Source organism: Caloenas nicobarica, chromosome 2 (assembly GCF_036013445.1).
Source record: "Caloenas nicobarica isolate bCalNic1 chromosome 2, bCalNic1.hap1, whole genome shotgun sequence".
Taxonomy (NCBI): Eukaryota; Metazoa; Chordata; class Aves; order Columbiformes; family Columbidae; genus Caloenas; species Caloenas nicobarica.
The window spans coordinates 23233729-23257042 of NC_088246.1; the positions used below are offsets into that span (position 1 = coordinate 23233729).

Sequence of the window (23314 nt, forward strand, 5' to 3'; positions counted from 1 at the left end):
AGCCGTTTTCACAAGATCCCAACTAGGGTTGAAGTAGTAATATGGAGCAGTGAAAATTCATTCCACGAATCAGCATGTTCCAAACATTAAAAAATCAAATAATTTAGCTGTAAGTACTGACAAGCCTGTAAAGTGTTAGCTTATTGTTTCTATTAATCACCAATTGGAGAGCAGTAGAATGGTTTCACAAAATTTTGTCCTTTTAACCACACTAAACAAAACTTTCCATCATCTGCAGCAATGGACCAAACTGGCTAATAACCATTACTCCTGCTGGTTCTGTAGGCTGTTTGTTTCTTTTTTAAAAAGAGTAAAGTCTGAGTCACAGTGGCTTTTTCTCTGACTATATTTAGAGCTCTTTACAGGTCACCTGATGTCAAAAACAACAAGAAATAAATGAAAGTTGACATTTATTGAAGTCCATTCCCATTTAATCTGTGCATGTGCTTATCAGTTTTATAGCATGTGAGAGTTTCATAAGCATTGATTTTAATTTACCTTCACAACAGAAAAGAGAAAGATATATCTTTTTAATGAGCATTTGCGTACTGTGCAAGGTGGCAAACTGAAGGATTATTTCTTCTTGCCAGAGGTCAGTATATTTCAGAAATCTCTTCATCTTCTAATACAACTTGCTCAGCCTAGTACTGAGCAAAGTGTTAGTGCATCTTAAGTAAAAAAGATGCAAACAGTGTTTCACCATCAGAATGCTTTTTCTGGGGCTAAAAACTCATTTTTAGATATTGAAAGTTTTGAATTTTCTTTCATTATTGTCTTGATAAAGCATATCTGTCTAACATCTGTAAAAATGAGTAAAATATGAAACAATTTAATCCTTGATATTAATCTACATGTTTCTAAAATCCAAAGTTATACCTTTTGTCATTAGGAATTTTTATATGCCAAAATGTGATCAGGTTGTGGTACTTAGCAACAGGAATTTATTTCTCTGATACCAGCCTGAGAAACTTAATAGCCCAAGTCCAGTGACCTGAGGACAAGCATCACTCTGACAGAAATGGCAGAAGCAGTGAATTGAACCATCAGGAATAAAGAAACAACTTTTCCCCCACCAATTCCCTCCACTAAGGCTGTAAGGGGATGATATTATGCACCACTAGTGCCGATAATATACAAATGCCTGGGTAGGCTGGCAACCTTCTCCTGTGCCGTAGCTGAATTTCCAAACCTTATTTTTCTCTTTGTTCTTTCAGCTAGCTTTGCAGTTCTGTTATATTGCAATCTTCAGAGTGCCTGTTTTCTCAGAACTTAAATCTCTCTGGAAGATACGCTTCTGCCCCTCAGTAGATCGAAGCAGCATGTGTGTCCCTTGCATGTCAGCTGTGCAACAGTGACACTCACCTTGAAACCTGGGGAGAACATGCATCAGAATAGATGCTGTAGCAAACAAGCCACATGCAAAGTTACTTCTGGTTATTTTCCATGTCTTCAGTTTGGCACCTCTTGCAAAATCCAAAGAATTTAAAATTCCGAGGAGTTTTGTCTCTTTTTTTTTTTTTTTTTTCCTTCCAAAATTAAGTGAAATATATAGAAGCATGTATATCTTTCCTGTTGTGAATTTTTGTAAGGCAGGGAGGATTACTACTACCATCCCTTGAGAAATACTTTGGTGCAGTACTGTGCTGTTGAACCACACAGATGTATCTTAAATTCTGGGAAATTGTGTCATTCTGTCAATTCATTCTCTCTGTAGGAAACAGCACCAGGTACGACCTCACCCCTGTCACTGCAGTCAGTGTTCATCTCCTCAACAGCGATGGGACTCCAATCCCCGTGAATGGCCCCATCTATGTAACAGTGCCTCTGCCAGCAAACAGCAACTTGAAGCACAATGCACACGTTCCAGCCTGGAGGTTTGACCAAAAATTTGGTAGGTAACATCTCATTGTGATTCCCGAGATGGCTTCGTTTGTCTGAAACTAAGGTCTCACTGCATTGATTTTGTTAATATAGTAAGGTCTTCACTGGAGTGTACAGAAATCTGTTTTCTGTCTAAAAGGAGAGAAGACTGAGGTTTATTGATCAAGTAATATATGGTATATATGCAAATATACTTGAGTAGCATTGTGTGTGACTTCTAGAGAAAATTCTTTTGTGAATGTACTGTTTTGCAATTATTAAATATTTTATGTCAAAACTATTTTGAGAGGACTTGATTTTACCCACAGACTGAGAAGCAGAGAGGTATATTCACTTTGACGTTGAACTGGGAGTCTGGAGAAATGGAAACTCGCCTTATCTTTGCCAGCAGCCAGCTGTCTGACCTTTGGTCCCTCTCCTGTCTCTAGCTCAGTTTCCTGCCTGTCAGATAGGAAACGTAATACTGACTTCTTTGTAAATCACTTTGAGATTGACTAATACTATCAAGAAGGAAAATTAATGTAAATGATTTTTTAAAAAATAAAGAAGCAAGCAAAATTCATGAAATATTTTGAAAGGACAGAATGTCTAATCAATTTAGCTGCAAAATGCACTCAGTTTTTTACATTTCAGGATAACATTTGCTATTGTGAACAGGAATTTTTCCAGAAATATGTGGTTCAGGCTCTCTATTTTTGTTTTGGCTTGTTTTTTCATTGCTAGCTGATATACTGTGCTGGCCTTCTTTACACCTCCGAAGTGTAAAGGATTTAGGGGTGCATAAGTCTTTTTCTGGTGATTCCCCTTCAGTTATTGCACTGTGCCCTCTGAAGTATGTACTAGAAGGTTAAGAAAAATAAGTATGAAAAGAAGAACAGAAGGTGAGGAAGGTAGATGCTGTGAGGAAGAGAGGCAGAAAAGGGAGCCAGAAATGTAGATCTGCATAGACAAAGCAACCGGCATGAAACCAGCGTGCTGGAGGAAGGGAGGGGAGGGGAGAAGAGAGAGGTAAAGGAGGAAATGACAATTTTGCTTCCTTCCTGCCTCTGTTTGCTGAAAAAGGTGATGTATTTTCAAACAGTATGCCTATAAATCTTTTGTCAGAAGGTGGCTGTATTAGAGAGTAAAGCAGTAGGATTTAATGAAGAATAAATTCAAACATGATACAAAATTGAACAATAGAAAAAGAGCACAATTAATGGATTTGGGGCTTCCCTTAAGTGTGGAAATGACACTTTTCTTGTGATACCCTGGTAGTAAGTTTCCCTACATTCTTCCTGAAACTGGTCTTGATTTGTGATTCTAGAAACTATTTTGTTTTCCCATGTTCAAAAAAAGATGGGGAAGACTGACTCAGGTTTACTTTCTCCACAAGAATCAGTCCATCCCCAGCCCGTCCTGTCAGCTGTGTTGTAGCTGTAGCACACTTCATCGCTAGTTACCACTAGTGAAATGGTTCTGATTTTGATTATGGAGCTTTTTCATTTTTGGCCAAATTTCCGTGGCCCTTTGGTGGGGCCACAAAAACTCTCTCTTACTATGGAATATGGTTTCTGCTGTTGAATGTAAAGAGCTAGCTACCCTATTGTGTGCAGTACATGTTAATGTAGATCGATATGGATTGGTTAATTTAGTTCCGCAGGCTTGAGGCTCCCAAGCTTGAGACAAGTTGAGCCTTTTTTGCTTAGTTACAAACTGCTGGAGCACGTGTGTTGTTGGGAGGGGAAGACATGAAGACCACTAAACAAAAAGGGGTTTTGTCAGGCCACTTAGCTTCATGAGTCATGGAGAGGAAGGTATTGAAGATGTTAAGCTCAGGCTCTAGCTCACACTTCAGCTGAAGTAAGCATCTTTCTGCGCAGCCGAAGACGTTGAACAAAGATGCATTTAAGCTGTGACTGCAGCATGCCAGTTCTAGTAGAACTTTGGCCACATCCCAACCAATTTAAATTGGAGTAGCCTAATTTAATAAGCGGAGCAACCGCTCTTATCTTGCACAGGCCACATTAGCACCCTAAGGGCTGTCAAACTGGCCCTATGTAGTGTGAGCATGGTGGTACCCTGTCATTCCCTATCCCTGTGGTGCTTGGACTGTGAAGGGAGGAGGATGGATGATGACTGGAGTGGCTCCATGCTAGAGAAATCCTGAACTGGCAAACAAGTTGTTGTAACCCATTTGCACTGCCAGATCTGTGTCTTCTCAGGATAGGACCTCTAACCTCATTATTCTGATTTCATCTTTCATTTCAGGAGCTGCTTTTTTCAGTGCTAGTTATGTTGCGGTTTCTTCTTAATAAGTTTTCAGTGGCTTGAATTTTCACACTTGTATCTGAAAATTGAGTAAATGCCAGAGATGGAAAACTGTGAGTGTATTACCAGACAATAATGCAGCGCTTCTCTCCAGCGTGTTAGCAGTACAGTGGGTGCTTGTTCATGCAAGCCATTGTTTTTGTTTAGAATCCATGTGGTTGTCATCATTACTGCATGAAGTATAATTTCTGCTCTAAAAAGCAGAAATACTTCTCACTTCTAGGCGAGAAAGTGGAGAGGGGACAGACATACTAGAAATATGTTTTAATCCTTAGAATCCCATCCATTTTGCTGCGCTCTTGATGCACTAATATAAACCTAGTGGCATCTGATTGGAAGTGCAGAGATTTTCATAGTTTCTACAGAAATTATGCATATTTGCATATTATCGTGGCCAAAGATAATTAATGGCTTTTTAGGATGTTTATCATAAACAATCTGTATTTTCATTACCAGTTTCTGCCCTTGCGAGAGAACTGGGGAGAGAAGCGGGGGAAGCAGCAGAGTCTGCTGAAGGCTGGGGGGGGGGGTCCAGTGACACCGATGAAGCAGCCAGCCAGAAGAAGCAGGCTGACATCTGCCATATCTATTTTATACTGTTCCAAATGAAATTTTTCATTGTGAAACTACCTTACCACCTTGCGTGCACAGTAAGCAAATTAAAGCAGTAATACCTTTTTGAATAATTAATAAAATGAAAAGCAACTAACTATGCCCTGGAGAAGTTTTAGGATAAACAAATACGCCCAACTTTGTTCTTGTGTTGGAGATGCACTCCACCACCTTTCTCTGCAGCATCTCTTAGTGTTGGTGATAATAAGCACAGATGCATTGATGTTATGGAGATGTATACATTAAAATGCAACTTAACCATTCTGTGCTATTGATGTACTCGTATCTTGTGTTTCACACTCCTGTGGGAGAGTGATTTTATTTCATAGTACACACTTAAAGGTTTGAACATAAAGAGATATGGATTCTCATTTTCATACTCAGGATTGCTCAGTGGGGTTTTCTGGGTTGTTGGCTTTTCTTTTTCCCAAGCACTGTCTTGTTTTTGTCAAAATCTGAAGGGGCTGAAAAACTTTTTTTTTCTTTATCCATAAACAGATGGTTGGGATCATGACTTCCTCCCTGTATATTTGCCTTGATGTCAGTAGGATTTACAGCAATACAATTTATCTCTCTATTCTCAGACACCAAATTTCTGTCCAAGATTTCTTTCTAGCCTTGTCCTCTTCAGTCAGAAAGGAGCACTCCAGATCCCAGTAGAAAGGAAACTTTTTGTACCTTCTGTATCATTTCCAGCTCTCGCCAGCTGGGCTGAATAACACAGCACTTGCTCAGCTGTATTCTCCTCAGCCCCCATTTAAATGGTTTATGCTTTATGTTAAGGTATCTGTTTTTCATTGAAGTCAGTGTGCAAAACTGCAAGAGGAGTGTTCTCCATTTTAAGTCCTCAGTTTCAGCCCATGTGCTGTGGAGGGCATTATGTTGCACCAAAACCTCTAGATCCACATCTAGAGTTGTATGAAGGACTTTAAAATATTACCAAATATTCCGGAGTGCATAATATGGAAATAGGATTTATTCTTCAGTGACAATATTGATGCATCTGCAAGTTTATTAATCCTACCAAATAATAGGAAAATATTTTCAACACTGTTTTCAACCTTGTGTGGCAGTGGAGTGTGGAAGGATGGGGTTAAACCTTCACCCTTTTGCTCCTCCTCCTTAAAATGTGTTATTTCTTGTGCAGTACGTGTAAATGAAGTTCAGAGTACTGTTTCTCAGTTCTTCCTCCTCCTTGAACACCTGGTGTACATTTTTGACATGATCTTGTTGTCTTTAAATTACTAACTTCTTTGCGTAGGAGGATGTTTCCCCAGTGCCTAAAATCTCAACCATGTATTACTATTAAGTGATGGCAGAATATGAGTATCTTGGGAACTCTTTTTATAGCTTTGTGAAGCACAATACTTTTTACACTCTGCTGTGCTCGGTCAGTGTTTTGTGACTGCGTTTAATGCCATAATAGCTTTCTAAATACATTTGAAAGTCTGGCACTTAATTTTTCTGGGTGACATCCTGCCTTCAGTGGTAAAATTTCCGTTGACTTTATTGTAGAGTCAGAATTTCCTGATATTCCTTCCTCAGCAAAATGAAGATAATGTTTTCTGTGCTCAAAAAAAGTCATGAGGATATACTTACGACAAACAGTGTCCATGCCTGCTTCAACTTGAGTGCAGAATGGTTTTGCTGTGTTTCATGGAGGTAAAATGATGCTTGATTTCGGTTGTAGTGTTTATAGGGCGAGAGCGACAGCTACTGTCAGGCAGGAAATGTAAGCGGGGTACTGTACATCTACCTGTTTAGTTCACTGCACATTATTTATAAATAAGATGATTTGCAAAAGTCTATGATTTAAGCTTCCATGTGGTAGCAATGATAAGCTGCCTAAAGAAAAGACTGACTGTTATTTTCATAGTTTAAAAATAAAATGTATTCCTTATCGTTGTGAATTCTGTTCATTCACACACTGCATAACAGACAGAAAATAATCACTTAACAAAAACTTCTGCATTTTGTTGCTTGATCTGACACAGGGTATGAGTACATGCCTCTGAACTTGGATAGAGGGCCTGCATGTGGACTACGTGCAGCTGCACACATGGCCTGGGACTTCACACACTTACTCCTCTGTGGGTTTTACTCTGTTTTCTACACGTGACAAATGGACGTGTTTAGGCAAACACATTCCCTGCCCCCAAAAGTTTGAATTTAATGTAATCAGATCTAGAACACTTGATTCTAGATCAGATTCACTGGTAATATAGAGATTTACTTGCAAATTTCAAGGAGAAAACCAAGTCTCCACAAAGTTCATAGTTACACTATTTCTGTAGTTTACAAGTTCCTTGACAATTTGATTTTGACTTCCTTTTTATCTCAGCTGTGAAGGTTAAATTATTCTTAAATACTAATTACACTGAGGAATACAGATTTTTAACTAACTGCTCTCAAAAAATTTCAGATTTTGTGTGTTGCCATAGAAATGGCAGTTACCAAACCCAGCTTTTTGCCATATACGATGTCTACATAATAGGTGCAGATATAATTGCAGAGTAGTAGACAGACCTCAGCACTGAGAGGAACAGAAGCTCTTCCTCCGATGCTTCACAGTGTGGCTCACTGAGGTATGTTCTCACTATCATGATTCCTCTGGCGAGGTGTAGTGGATCACACGAGGCAGTTGTGCTTGTTTGTCAATATGTGCATTGTTTTTAAAATGGATGTTGTGGCTTACACATGTGAAAGTGATATGAATGGATTGTTTGATCCTCTCTGCCTCATACACCATCCGAGTTGCATTTGTGGCAAAGCAGACATGGTATGGTGTGATGGTGGAGCTTAAGAGGACGTTGAAGGAATCAGGTTGGTGCCAAAGTGTAGTGATGCATGCAAATAACTCCCTACTATATAGTCAAGGAAATAAAACTGTACACAAATAGCATAGCTTCTGGGAACAGGTTTTAATAACGGACTATACACTGTGTCATGTAGACGGCCCTGTAGCTCCACCTACAGAAGCCATGCAGTAGAAGGTGAGAAGAGGTGGACATCGAAATTCAAGTAGTGGAGAAAATACTATTGCGTTTGCACAGCTGCTTGAGTTGGAGAGGACTTGGAGATTGGTGGCAATACAGGCAGGAGTGCATAGGGCAGGAGTGTGAAGTGTCCGGGTGCAGCTGGAAGAAGCTGAGGAGGACCTGGGACAACCTCCCTCCCCGCGGCCTTGGGGTGGCAGATCAAATCTCAATACGCGTCTGCTTCCACTTCGAGCATTGAAAAATAGAAACTAAACGTGAGTGTGGTGTGAGGCCGAATGAAGGAAAAGGCGTGCAGTGTTTTGAATTGCCTCGTGCTTTTATTTATTACTTGTTCTAATAATTTTGTCAATGACTGACTGAATGTGATTAATAATATGATAAAATGAATATTCAAGGTAGTGTCTGTCATGTACACTGGTAACCAGGGATAGTGGTCCAGCAAGCATAACCGAGCTTTGCCTTCTGAAATATAATTACTAACCAGTAATTACATATGGAAGTCATTTTCTTTAATAAGTCTGTTCTGCTTCTTTCTGGAAAGAAATGCTGAGGGGACCAAAGCAATGCAAGCAGTTTTCTGCACAACGTGCCCAGACTTCTGCCCAGGCATAACCAAATTTTTAAATAATGAAAACTGGCATGTTCTTTTGTTAAATACTTGCCAGGTGATTTAAGAGAAAAGATGGAGAGATATAGCAAAAACTACAGAACTTCTCAGATACTAGTAATAAATTGAACCATTAGATTTCCTTGCAAAAATCTTCAAGGTATTGTGTTAAAAGCGTGTGTTTTGCTTACAGTACACCAAATAGTGGTGGTGCTGCTAAAACAGTAGCAGGATTTAGCCCTGGAAGGCTTGTGTAACAAATTCTATGAGTGGAAGAATAATGAAGGTATGAGTTCAGGACAGGGACATTTATTTTTTGATGTTGCCTAGCAACTCCAAAACCAAAATTGGAATATTAACTTAAATACTAGGAATGTTTAAACCCATGCGTATTGGGGGAGGAGGTGAGTAATCTCTACCAATATTCAAGAAGGAATTTTTCAACTTCTAATTTCAGTGGCTTTTAGCTTTTTAGAAAATGAACAAAAGTAAAACCAAAAGCCCATCCTTTTGTAGTAAAACTTCAGATGCTGATGCAGATTAGAGGTGATTTTTGGTTGGAAGAACAAATCTGATAAGCAGCTTTCCACTCATAAAATGAAAAGCTACTACTTATGTATGTCAGAACATGGTTTAGGAAGTTATTTTCACAAACTTACCCTTGATTAACTCTCCATAATAACATTGTCATTTGAACTGTCTAGATCAATTATTTCTAGAAACACCGTTTATATGTTTTGAATATCCTTTGTTGTCCCACACTGTCTGATAACAACCTTCCTCATTCCTTTTGACATGTATATCACCATTTAACTATGAATCTCTGCCTAAGCAGGGCAATTTTACAAGACATTATAGACATCACAGAAGAGATCCATGCGGAAAGAAAAGCACTGCTCTGTTAAGGAATATTTATTGAAAACATCTATGCTATTAAGTAGTATGATTAAAAGTATCTTTCTTTACTTTCCAAAACTCTTTTGTCCAGAGAAGATAATCTTGTGAATAAAAACAAATTCATATAATGGGATTATGCTTAATTTGCTCTCTGGCTAATTAAATCCTCTTATTTGTCAAATCTGTTGGATGGAAATAATTCATGCTGTAAATAGCACAATTTTGGTTCCTTGCTTGAGTAGGATTGGATGATCCTATCACCTGTTAAAAGAAACAAAACAAAAAGCAAACAGTATTTGATCAACGGAAGAGTTTCCTAACAAAAGCTCACGTGTAAAAGTAATTTCTGGAAAAAACCCACCATAACTACCATATATTTGAACACTAGCAATATTTAGACTTTATGACTGTCCTTAGGGGAAGCTGCTGGCTACAGCACGCTCCTCTGACAGTCATTTACCAGAACTGTTTTGATCAGTGATAGGAAGAATACACCATCAAAGTCAGCAGAAGTCACTGCAGCAGGAATGATCTGGAAGGCTCTGAAACAGTCAAATTGGAAAGTTCAACGGGAAGGAAGCGGCATTATCTGTCCTCCCAGAGAGCCGAGAACTGTGCTGGGGTGCCAGCCTGCAAACTCCCCTGGCGGCCAGCAGACATGGCCAAGAGGGGAACTGGTCTCCTTTCTTCTTGACTTCAGCAGGAGCCACACACGTCTCTCCAGAGCAGGTGGCCTGGAGCAGGTGGCCCTCCAGAGCAGGGTCAGTCCTGCCTCATGTCGGCCAGGGGCAAGTTTGCCGTGTGCTGGAGCTGGAGCAGCGTGGGGCTGTCAGCTTGCACCGTCACACACATGGAAGGCAGAGAGGCTGGCGATTCCCTGGATTTCACTACAGATTAATTTAAAATAATAAGGTCTAGCTTTAAAATATGGAAGGAATGTCTTATTCGGAGGCATCGTGCATCTAGACTGCAGAAGCGGATCCATATGTGCTGCCTGGATCCAGCAAGCTGTCACATTGACGAGTTAGTGTCTTTGAAGATAATGGGACGTCTCTGTGCTGGGCAGACCAGCCGTACGTGCAGTGACCTGATCGTGCGGGGAAATAGCCTAAAATAGCTGTTCTGTCTGTAATGCCTTGTCTCCAATAGCTGCCCATCTGGACACTCCCTGCTAGAAGTGCCTTTTTTCAATCTGATTTAGAAGTAAACTAAATTAAATTACAGAAAGGCATTTTTAGTGCAGAATGTATGTTTAAACAGAGATTTAGTCTGCAAACCTTTTGCTGTTAAATTTACTTATGACAACCCCCTCTTGCCCCCATTGGCATGTCCTAAAACGTAGGAGATAAATAAGCACCTTCATCAGCATCGAAGTTACTGCAATTTATTAAGGTTCTTCTCTCTGGCAGAATTTATTTCTCCTGCTCTGCTGAAATCTTCAACTTGTCTCTGATATTTGGCTATTTTTGCAGCCATATGGAGCTCAGCTTTCTTTATCTGATTGGTTTTTTATTTGTATCTCTTTTAAAGTACACCCATTTTTATATTCTCTGTAATGTTAATGATGGCAGTTCTCTTACCTTGCTTTTAAGTTACATATACAAAAGAGTGCTGGGTAGCTGGTTTATATGCTTTTTAAGAAGAAGTTTATTTGTTTATTTAAGTGACACCATTTATTCCAAGAAGTTGGTAACACTAAATAGAATTTTGGTGAGGAAAGAGTTAAGAAACTTCTCTGTTCTCCTCCTGCCATTAGTTTGAGCCAGGAGACAGCTCCCCAGACTTGAATCCTGGATCAGCATGTTGGCTCCACTGAGCAGTAATAGAGGAAAAAGAGGAAGAGAAATGTAAAAATGATCTATAAGCAAGAACGTCTCTATATATAGAAGTTTTCCGTGAAGCACCAGACACTCTTTAAGAATTAATGGCAAATTGGCCCAAATCATGCAGTGCTTACAAACTATACTGAACTTGCTGTTTCTGTTCCAAAGATGCATTGGCATGTTTTCTTTGGAACTATACAATCATTCTTGAACAAAAATGATCAGTTCCATTACATACTGTTATTTGTACTGCTTTTTATTTATAATCCTATATTGCTTTTTTACTTAACAATTATTGCACATCAGGTATAAAACTTAATAAGCAGTGAAGCTAGTTGACTGTGCTGACGTGGGCAGGAGGAGGAAGTAGATGTTATAGGATATTTGGAGAATAATGAATTAAATTATCATAACACTTGGCCATGCAGGGAGGTAAGACCTCTCTTCCCTCCTAAATCTTCTGCTTCATTCTGCTGCAGTTGTAATCCTGCCTGCACAGAAGAAAAAATAATGTTGCTTGCCCTTACTCCATTTGCAGGCTACTGGATAGGCAAGGACAGAAAAATGGAAGAAGTTCTTTATTCACTGCCCCTCAGTCTCCTCCCTTGCTTACAAGAACAAGTATGTGAGGGTAATTAGCTGCATTTTTAGAACAGGAAAACATCTTGTTTCCTGCTGCAAGGAAGAATCTGAGATGGGATAAGGGAATTCATTTTCAAGGCTGCACAGCAATGAACTCTTGCTTACTCTTGAAACACTAGAAGCATAGCCAGTAAGTACTACACGATTGGGTTTTGCTCGGTAGAAAGTCCAACATTAGTCTTTACAGCATGTAGGAAGCTACAAGAATGCTGCTTGGTGTTTAATGATAGTTGAAAAGTGAACAGGGTATTAGAACCTATAAAGGATGAAATATGAGACACCTGGAAACACCCTGATGGATTTGCAGAATACTGAAGGCACATCAGTTCCCTCCAGTAATACTATGTTGGCTTTTGGCTATTCGATCACACAAGAAATAATACAGAACTTTGTGTTTCAACTGTTTCCACTCAAACTTGTTTTGCTGCCGCTGTTGTGAAGGAGGGAGTTCTTTATTCTCTTCATCTCACCATGTGAGAGGATGCTCTGTTTTATTAGTGGACTATTTGCAAGAGATGGTTGAGGTATAAGAGACAAGGAAAGTGGGAGAGGAACAGGAAAGTTTCAAAAAGGGCAGCTGATGAGATTGTGTACCCGCGGTTCCCAGGAACCCAGACTTGGCATTGTCCTGATGAAGGAACTTGGAACAGTGCCATTTAAAACATAATTCTTTTCTAGCTGTCATCACATACTAATGTGTACGGCATGGTCAACAAAAGCTTCATAACTCTTGTCCGAAGATGACCAATATCAAATAAACGTGCTATGGTTTTGAAACTCTTCACTGCCCATAACAGAGAGAGGGAATTAATTTTTTCCCTAGTGTTATACAGACTAATACATTTTCTCTAGCATATCCAGTGGTTAGCAAAAATGGGTACCCTAAATGAGCAGAAGACAGGCATGAAACCTGACTGCCCTAGTGCAGTAGGCTATGTTGTTTGCTTCCAGGGATTCCTTTCGTTGCTAAAATATGAGCAATCTCTGCTGCTGCTTGTTTGGCAGGATGGCAGCTGAGCTCTGCTCACTGCGATAAGAGGGCAGCCTCTGTTGCAGCTGCTTGATCGCTGCATTATGCACGCAGAGTATTACTGAGCAAAAGGCTTTTACAGAGGCATTAGGACTGTGTTCGTTAGAATGCAGTGTAATGTGAATAAGGCAAGCTGGACACAAGTTCCCCCTAGTGAGGGAATCAATAATAGCTGCTGCTCAAGGAGCTAACTATAAATATAGACAACTAAGATAATGAACTTTGCTATAATTACATTTGCACGTGTTTCTGTTTGTGTGTGAAATTAAAGGGCTTAGAGACAGTGAAGGAAGCGTGGGAAGTAAAATGGAAGGTCTTTGCATTCTTTTTCTTTAATCAGGACTTTTTTATTTCTTTTAAAGTTTTGTTTCACGTGGTTATGTATTTGAATACTTGGTGCATATGCTCACTGTCCGAAGCAGCAGTTTTCTCAGTCCCAGTATTTCAGCCTAGGTTATTTGTTCCACAGACCTTGCCGGGGACAGAGGAGGGAAGCAAAGTTTAAGCTTACAGGAGTTTTCTTACCAAATCACCTTTTAGGCACAAAATAAAACTGGGTTTTGACCCTACAGGCTATTTTTCACCTTGTGGTTCAGGGCTATTAGTGTGACATTTTCCCCAAAAATGCACGGGCAGAAAACATGAAGGGCAAGTGTCTGTCTTGGAGGAGAAAATGGGTCTACTTTTCCTAGTTTTTCCAGAAACTTCACACATAGCTGTGGACAATTCTGTTCTGTTCTTCTTGATAATGCTGCCCTAAAAGAGGTAAACTAACAGCTGCGTCAAGGTGTTCTGCTGTGATAGTCACGGATGCCAAATGTGCAAATCTATGCACACAGGTTTTGGTGGTTTTGGTACTGCCAATCAAGATGTTTTGTCTTTTGTGAGTTTCTGCAGGAAATAACAGATTATTGCTACCCTATACAGACTGGAAATGATACTTGGAAAACTGAAAAATATGTCAGTAATTCCTTACCCCTGTTGCCCACAAATTCAGTTTGGTTTCAAATACAGAGTCTTTTTGAACAAACTTTCACTGTATTCCAATGGGTTTATTATTTAGCCAGAGATGGTGGACTTTAAGGGTGTACTTACATAGGAGAAATCAGTCGTAGAGACAAAATAAATACTCAGAAAAGCCATTCTCATATGTGCAGGATTTGAACAGATGGATAATCAAAGAAACACAGAGGAATCATCAGGTTCTCAGTGGTATTAAAAAAAAAAACAACAGCAGCTTCTCTTCTGTGTGTTGTGCACTCACTGCTAAGTGTACAAATTACTTTTATCCACAAACGCTCATGCTTAGTCCTGAGTGACGTCTGATGAAAAGCACCATTTCAGGAATTAGATGCATGAGACTATTTAAAGGAAAGGGAACGATAAGTACAAGATGTAACTTGCCTCTAAAGTGAGCATTTGAAGCTGAGTAAGGTAAATGCAGCATTCTGTCCCCCCTTTGCACAGAAATACGGAGCTGCTCTGCAGAAGTGCGGAGGGGTTTGTCCCCTCTCTGCGCAGACCAGCCGCACTGGCTGCCAAAATGTGTGAGGAACCTCCGTGGCGAGTTAATTCCCTCTGTCGGGACCTGCTGGCGCTGCCAAGCCAGGACTGCAGCTTCGGGAAATGCTGCTTGGTGCTGGGGTGGTTTCCCGTGGCTGCTCTCAGCGTCCGGGCCAGCAGCACTGATGTCCCTGCCCTCCGCTCACACAGCCCATGAGCTGTATCTGTTACCTGTAATCCGATTATTTAATTCTCAACAATGCATGGTACAGCAATCCCGTGTTTTTTTTAAAGAGAAGAAAGATGGAGCAGTCTACAAGCTGTGCTACACATTTAATATATCAGAAACAAAGGTGATTTTTTTTTCTTGTATATCTAGAGAATCTGAGGCAAACAGTTGATTCAGTCGTAGGTTTTTTGTAGTCCAATTCTTTCAACAAAATGCATCCTCTGCAAATAGAAGAGCTCTCAACTAGTACAGATTGCCAATCTGGCCTATTTGAGAGTTTTGGTAACTTAAGCACAGAGCTTTAAAATTGTCAGTCTTACTCATTTTGAAATGATAATTTGATAATTCTGAAAAATCTATTCTATTTCCTCTGAGAAACATGTTTTAAAAACCTCATCATCCATTACCAATCAGTATTCCTGGATGTATGCCTATTCTGAATGACTAACGTTGCTGAATCAAAGTGGTGGTACAACTTAATTTTACATTTATTGGCAGTCGCATTCATAAGCTTGTTTTCTGTATAGGAAAAACAACATTTCAAGGGAAGTATTTTCTTCAGTCTTCCAGAAGCTGACAGCCAGAGCTGGTAGAGAGGTGGTGTGCAGGACTCAAATGTGGTCTGGGAGATAGTGATGTCTCTTCAAATACAGTTTTTAAGTGGGCTGCCTACATATAATCAGCTTCAAGAGAACCCTTCACAAAAAAGGAATCTGTAATTTAATTATTCTAATTATTTTCTTTAACGCTTTTTGAAGCCTTATGTTTTCTGTGTACGAAGCTGCTGAAAGGCCATGGGGATGATTGCTTGTGGGAGCCCTGAGATGCTGGTGACAAAAAGGCACCATCTCCCACTTCACAGCAATGCGTGCAACCCCTGCAGCACATTATAGGTTAAGTTTCTGTTTGCATTTCCACTTGTTTGCAGAGGAAGGTGTGGGTGTATCTGTAACACCTTCCTACAACCTGTTTATTTACAGGGACATGGCTGAAGAGTAGTTTGGGCCTTGTGCAACAAGAAGGAAATCAGTTAACTTGGACTTACATTGCACCTCAGCTGGGCTACTGGGTTGCAGCTATGTCACCTACTATCCCAGGTAAGATGGAATTGAATTTTATTGATATTGCTAGCATTCAGTAATTATTTATTCATATATAATGTTTATATTTTTCAGAATGACCTCATCTGAGATGCCACAGCTTGATCAGTAATGGATTATTAGAAAACAGGAATCTGAAAGTAAAGGGCTAAAATCTTCTGGGGATTGTGGGGGGCAAGCCTTGTGCTCAAAACCTCTGGGTCATTTCAATGGGAAACTTTTTAAAGTGTTCCCGCTTTGATGTGTTTATGTCACCACTGCCTGGTAGAGCCATTGCTAGAAAATGAGGGGGGTTATAACATTGATGTATTGGTGTTTCAGCAGGTAGAAAAATACGTGTTGTGAGGTTTCTGTACAGAAACTCTCAAAGAAGTGAATTCACCTACGACCAACATCATCCTGGGTCAGACGTTTACTAATGGATTGATTGACTGTAGCTTTTTTCCTTTAAACTGAAGATGCCCATTTTGCCCTGACTGATGCTTTGCATTGTCTTGGTGAATGGTTAATTTACACCATGAATAACTTAGCGTAGACGTTCTAGGACGTATATTAGCAGAGTGGCATTGGTAGGTGAGCTGACTGATTGCCATCTGCAAGCCTCTTGGCATCACTGTAGAAAACCACATTGACCTAGGCATTATATGCACCTCTGTGCCTGTGGAGGTTATTAATGTTGCAGCTTGTTCTTCCTTTTTTCTGTCTATGGCTGCCTCAGATTTTTTAATATTAGCTCTTCAGCCACCAATAATCAGAGGTACCTCTTTAAAGAGTCAATCAAACAAAAAACTGCTCCTTTTACAGATTTTCTTTATTAGGTTTTCTGGATGAAAACCAAATACAGTAGAAATGAAAACATTCTTGCCTTGGCTGTGCAAGCTAAATAAACTATATCTAACCAACAAAACAAACCCTAACTTGAGCACTGTTTTTAAAGTCTGCTTGTATATGCCATGAAGTTGTTTCATCATATGAAAGCTTTTTATTTGAGGTTATATTAGATGAAACTGCTGGAATATTCAGCTGATGCATTGCTGAACAGAGTTTAGATGCAGGTGCAGATCTGAATAAGCTATCATGTTGAATTTAATGGAATATTAAAAAATAATTGTACTTGAAGAAAAAGCAACTGCTGTGAGTCAAATAATTCCCAGTACAGCTCTGTCCCGGACTGCAAGGAAGTTACACGAGTCATGAAATTGTGCCTACAACTCAAAGGCTAGAAGGCCTGTGTCTCTTTAACAGGAGCAGGCTTATTTGTCCTTGCTTTTTAACTTGTATGACAGAATTTCTACTTGTATTTTACTGTTTCTTCTTTCTGAGGGCGAGATCTGGGTTCCTAAAACTTTGTTGCAATGGGAACAACATTTTCATGAAAAATTCAAGTGATCTATCTCTTCTTTTTGCATAACGTCCTGAAGCAACAGTATCAATCAATTATGTAAAGGTAGTGGTGGAACAGAATGTATAAATACTTAGATTTCCCGAATGCCATATAGTTGATGTTGTTCTTCATCAGGTTAATGTACTTTTGCTTACTTTATCTCCTCATTGAATCTATTCGATTTATTATCTCAAAAAATGGACAAAAATGAGCTTTGTATTCCTAGCAGTGGCTCTACAGACCACTCAAGATCCACAGATTAGGTTTTACAAACCTCGTGATTTAGAACGTTAATGTTGCCCAGGTTTGCTGGTCTTCACAGTACATGCATGTTACTCTGTCAGCTGGTGCTGTACCTCCTTGCCTGCAGATGAAAATTTGGGCCTTTATTTCAAAATCCTGGTAAGGATTTTACAAACCAAAGGGTTACACATGCATAATTGTGAACAGATGCTGTCCACATGTATGCATTCCTTTATATGTTGGAACATTTACTAAGTGTTACTGAAACCTGGAGATACAACACTGTTTCGCTAGTGGCCTGTTTTTTAAAGCTACTGAAGATCGGCTTGGCTTGGCTTGATCGAGACTTCAGAGCACCAACACATCTTCCAGTGAGTCCTGTACTGCACTGTCTGTACCGTTTAGTGCAAAGCACCACAAGTCTTGTTAAAGAGTAGTTGTTGGCCACAGTGCTGCTACGTGCGTTACAGTGCTGGAAGATGCCGTGATGGCTTTTCTCCAGCGATGAGAGCTTTGGCGCACTGTGTCAGCATCAGGACCTGGAAGGCAGCATTCACTGATGCATGCTCCCATTGAAACTAACTGCTTTTCCACAGAATGATCTATTTGGACTTGCAGTCATGAAAACCAGCACATGCTTTATCCCCAACTTGCTCCCTTCTCCAGAGATGGTCTGCTCAGTGGGCACCAGGGCTATGAGCGTCAGCATTGCTCACTTGGCATCGTGATAACAAGGGAAGATGTCCCTCTCTTTGTTTAAAGTGTTGTTCCTTTTCCCTGTTGGCAGGTTGTTACAGGTCTAAATTCTCTTTTCTGGCCTTCCAGGTCCCGTTGTAACACACGACATTACCAGCTATCACACAATGTTTCTTTTGGCAATTTTAGGAGGGATGGCTCTCATACTTCTAGTCTTGCTGTGTCTCCTTTTGTATTATTGCAGGTAAGATTCATTGTCTTAGTTACTTCATTCATGTTGGAAATACAAGCTTTTTTGTGCTCATGAAATTAAAAGGTTTTGTATTGAAATATTTTTACTCTGAGGGGAAAAAAGGGTTTTTTTAAAAAAAAAAAAAAAAGGCAAGGATGTACTTGAAGAAGAAACAATGAAATCTAATTCTATATGTTCCCGGTTACGTACAGCATATACGATCCCTTCCTTTGGTAATATGGTAGTTGAATGAATCACACACACCTGTACCTGTGTTATCCTTGTAAGAGGTTCTAAAACCTCCTATCAAACATAGGCATAGGTCCAAGATCTCTGTCACTGTACCTGTTCTGCACTCGCAAGTAATCTTTTTATTAGTCTTACATTAAAATGAATGTTAAACTTTATCAGCAAGTGTATATTAATGAGCGATGCTGTATTTGCCTCCTCCAGACATTTCCTCCAATTTGTAATTGGTGCTTGGGATATTTCCCAGTTGACATTAGTTATTCTTTAATTTCAACTTCACTGCTGGGATAAGCTTTTAGTTGTTAGGTTATATAATAAAGCTCAATTCCCCTAATATTAATCACTACTTAAAAATCTCACATTAAGACACACTTGCTGTTCTTGTTTCTGTGTACAACAGTCATAAATGTGTAACTTCTTTTGTTGCTGGCTTTTATAGAAGAAAATGTCTAAGACCACGTCAGCATCATAAGAAACTGCAACTTTCCACAGCACTGGACACTTCTAAGAAGGATCAAGCAACCTCTATGTCCCACATAAATTTAATATTTTCCCGTCGTGAGTCAGAATTTCCTGGCGGGCTGTCTGTTGCTAGCAATGGACACACTGAAAACTCAGGTGCAAAGCAATTAATCAGTGCTGTCCACATGGAGATGGTATCACCTAGTGGAGAAGCAGATATGCACACACCTATGCTCAAACACTCATTCAGTACTTCCCAGGACTTCAGCTCCCGAGAGGAACTGCTCTCTGACAAGGAGAAAGACAAGAGCAGAATTTCCTTGGATGACCTGACTCCCAGCGGGTCTCTAAGAAAAGACTACCACAAATCAGCAGATAGCTTTCCTTTAAAGTCAAGAAAATCTACAGAAACAGCTGAAGACTATGAGTCACCTGTCAAAGATGAGTACAGGAGAAGCTACAATGCTATGCTGTCTCAGCCTTTATTTGAAAAGCAAGAGAGAGAAATTCAAGTATCTATGAACCATATTGCTACTGGAAGTAAATACAATATTCAGGAACAAATATATCCCCCACCTTCAGCCCCTGAGAAAGAGCTGCTGGACTGCAGACCTACTGATTGTATGATGTCTCGTTCAGTTGATCACCTTGAAAGACCTACATCTTTCCCTCGACCAGGTCAGTTAATCTGCTGCAATTCTGTTGACCAAGTCAATGACAGTGTTTACAGAAAAGTTTTGCCTGCATTGGTCATCCCAGGTCACTATATGAAATTGCCAGGAGAACACCCTTTTGTTAGCCAGCCACTGGTTGTCCCAGCTGACCAGCAGATTGGTATAGAAAGACTTCAGGCTGAGCTTCCTAACCCTCATGCGCGGCTTTTTCCGCACCCCCCCCAACAGCTACAACCCCAACAGTTAGCATCCCAAGCAATATCTCAGCAGCATTTGCAAGATGCAGGTGCGGTGGAGTGGAGTCAACAAAATGCTTCCATGTCTGAATCTGTTTCCATTCCTGCCTCGCTTAATGATGCATCCCTGGCTCAAATGAATAGTGAAGTGCAGCTTCTTACAGAAAAGGCTTTGATGGAATTAGGAGGCGGAAAGCCATTGCCTCATCCCCGAGCATGGTTTGTTTCTCTAGATGGACGTTCAAATGCTCACGTTAGACATTCATACATCGATCTCCAAAGAGCTGGTAGGAACGGGAGTAACGATGCCAGTTTGGACTCTGGTGTTGACATGAATGAACCAAAATCTGCCCGAAAGGGAAGAGGAGATCATCTGTCTGCGCCACAGAGTCACCCAGCAGAGCAAGAGCACCGGCAGAGGGAGCGGAAGGTTTCCGATAGCACAGCTTACACACAACTTGTGTACTTGGATGACATGGACCAAAGTGGCAGTGAGTGTGGAACAGCAGTGTGTAGCCCTGAGGACAATGCTCTACGATGCCTACTAGAAGGCACCAGTAAGAGGAGTGGTGTGCAGCTGCCCAGCCTGCAGGAGGAAACAAGAACTGGGGATACCAAACCAGAGCCATTAACTAGTCCTGAACATGGAACATCAGGTCAAGATGATGAGGAGGATGAGGAAGATGACCAAGGTGAAGACAAGAAGAGCCCTTGGCAGAAACGAGAGGAAAGACCACTAATGACTTTCAATCTGAAGTGAGCTATTGTGAAAATCCACCATTCAGTGGTGTATAAAATTGCCAAATATTCTTTCTGTGGAAGTGCTTGATTTTTTTATTTTTTTTCTTTGTTTTTGTTGTGGAGAGAAGAAAAAAAACAAACTGTGGTGAGCAACATTTGAAAGAACTTAAATGCATTACTGTGTAAATGTTAGAAAAGATTTAAAATCATTCCTCTGATTTAACGGCTGCCTCCAGTGAGATAGCTGAACAAAGAGTGTGATTGTTATTTCATATACTTTATATTGGTCAGCCAGGATGTTGAAAATACTGACAAATTGTTTTGGTTGGTTTGTGACCTCAATCTCCTTATGAATGGGAGCAGGTGAAGCTTTTGTTTTGTAGGCCAATTTTATGTGGATAATGCTACTGAAAGTATGTTAAAAACAAGAGTTTGACACGTGGTGTCCAGAATTGTGCATTATCTCAATGGAAGGCTATGCATTGCTGCTTTTAGTAATATTTTGCTTATACTATGCTTTTCTTAATTTTACAAGTTGGTTGTAAACATTTTATGTCCTTTACTGTAAACTACTCAGCAATTTATTTTAATGTAAAACTACAGGAAACTTGAGTAGCATCCCTTAGCATTGAAGCCTTTTTATGAAACCAAACTGAACTTTATGTCGACTAAGATTCCTCCAGTTCTGGTCCCATTTACTCAAAGTGCCTTTTTTACAGTAACAATGAACAGACCCTTCTTTTGCTAACTCCTTTTAATTGACCCCATTTGGGATTTTATAAACTTCTGGACTTCTACCTTTTATTTTAAGCTGCATGCCAAGAGTCCCATTTTGTGCTGAGCATTTCTCATTTCAATACAGTGTATTCTGTAGCTATCATGTATATTGTGGATTCTGTTTAGCCAGGATAGACTTAGAAGACATTTTAAAGGGCCCAGAGTAGCCAAGAAGATAGTTTCATTCACTGTATATATTGTTAGTTTCCTCTGGAATCATATGAGCTAATCATGCTCATGTAAACTGGACTATGGACCGAGCAAGTGGACTGAATGTGTCTAGAAAAATTTTGGGGAAAAAAAAATGTACTATCCAAAAGTGCCAGAATGACTCTTTTGTGCTTTCTCTTTACAGAGCTGCTTGGTTATCCAAAAATTATAATTGAAAATAAACTGCAAAAGAAATCTTTGTGGATTTTTTCCTCTAGTGGCGATCACCTTATTTTGTATTATTTAACAAGAAAAATACTTGAGTTTCACTTTTACTGTGCATATTTATGCTTGTGTGACTTAGTGACACACTTTCTTACGCAGTTCTCATGAACTTCAGTTGATACTGAAGTTTAGACCCCTTTTCAGAAAAGCATCCTCCCTATCTTGATAAATACATAACTATTTGCTAAAGTATCACTGAAGACTTTGGAAATGAAATCCTGGAATCACCAAAATTCTCTATGGAGTTATGCTTCCTGTGGGACCAGCTTTCTTTCTGAGATTTTTGTGGGTACTCATACTTACTGCACACTTCTCACGTCTTCATGAATTGGGTTCAAAGTACAGAAAGTGTGTGACTTCCACTCTTGTGGAATCCTTTGTCTACTTTCAGTTTATCATGTATCATTCAATTTTTTTTTTTACGCAGCATTAGCAGCAGTCATGCTTAATAATTAGTATGTAATCTCTAAAATGATTAGAGAAAGTGTTATGTAGTTCCTATTTCATTTTTAATAATAAGCCCCGACTCAGATTCGTTGCTCTTTTTTTAAGTAGATTTCAAGGTTTTCTTAGGAGGCCAGTGTTGTAATTTCCATTTTACTGAATGTCTTACCTGGGTGTCTGGGCTCGAGCCAGGAACCGAATCCCGATTTCCTAGTTCCCAGTCTAGTGCTCCTCTCCATCTACAAAGCCACATCACCTCTGTTTTGCTTTAATTCACATTTGGAAGTGGTATATGTCTTAAATCTAAAATAATATTTGTGGAGTGCATTGAATATCGATATCACCATATTAGCAGTAAGTTATGTTTTAGTCATCGCATACGTTCCAGGTCCTTTCCTGGTCTGTTTAGGAAATTTGCTACTGACCACATGCGAACTGGCTCTAGGGTCCAGGTTACTTATTGTCAGTCTGTGCAAGGTCGCTGAACAGAAAAATATTACTTTAAAGGAATAGTGTTTATCAGATGGTGGTAATACAGTGTCACTTATTAATCAGTATGCTGCATCAAGTAAACATTCTGGTTAAAATTTCTGCATATTAGAATTATTATGCTATTTAATTTTCAACTTTCTGTTGTCTTAAATCTGTCATTTTGAATTACATTCCTTTTCAGATTCCTTTGCAAGGTTTCCATCATTATTATCTTGTAAAGCGAGATTGTTGCTATTAAATTGCAGTGGTTTCTTTCTTTAATTGTGTTGGTTTTATGTTCAAAACACATCATTTGATGGTTTGATGATTTGTGGTCCTAATACAGCAAACATATTTCAACAAACACAAAGTAGATATTTTGCAAATCTTCTTTAAAATAGTGCTTTTTAAATTGCTGTGGTATCACCAGCCATATAGTAGTTTGATTTTGCAGAATACATAGTTTATGAAATCTAATTCTCAGTGTATCCAGCACATCTGAGCTACATGCTAAATGAAATTGGAAGAGAGCAACAAAGATCAGATTATGGGTTGAGATGGAAGTGTGTCCATTGTACACATTTTGTCTAATCTTAATGTCCAGTGACAAGTTCTGCGTGTTAGTTTTCAAAAACAT

General features: G+C 39.6%; 1 protein-coding gene across 2 annotated transcripts in view; it reads left to right on the plus strand.

Annotated features, from left to right (window-relative positions):
• The window catches only part of FAM171A1 (family with sequence similarity 171 member A1), an 89967-nt gene extending 68213 nt beyond the window's left edge, over window positions 1-21754 (plus strand). For both annotated transcript variants that reach the window (XM_065628337.1, XM_065628338.1), the window contains 4 exons: window positions 1715-1891; window positions 15514-15630; window positions 18086-18200; window positions 18877-21754. In XM_065628337.1, the coding sequence (XP_065484409.1) occupies window positions 1715-1891; window positions 15514-15630; window positions 18086-18200; window positions 18877-20569 (2102 nt within the window). In that variant the 3' untranslated portion in view covers window positions 20570-21754. The remainder of the gene's footprint in view (window positions 1-1714; window positions 1892-15513; window positions 15631-18085; window positions 18201-18876) is intronic.
• Window positions 21755-23314: the final 1560 nt, after the last annotated feature.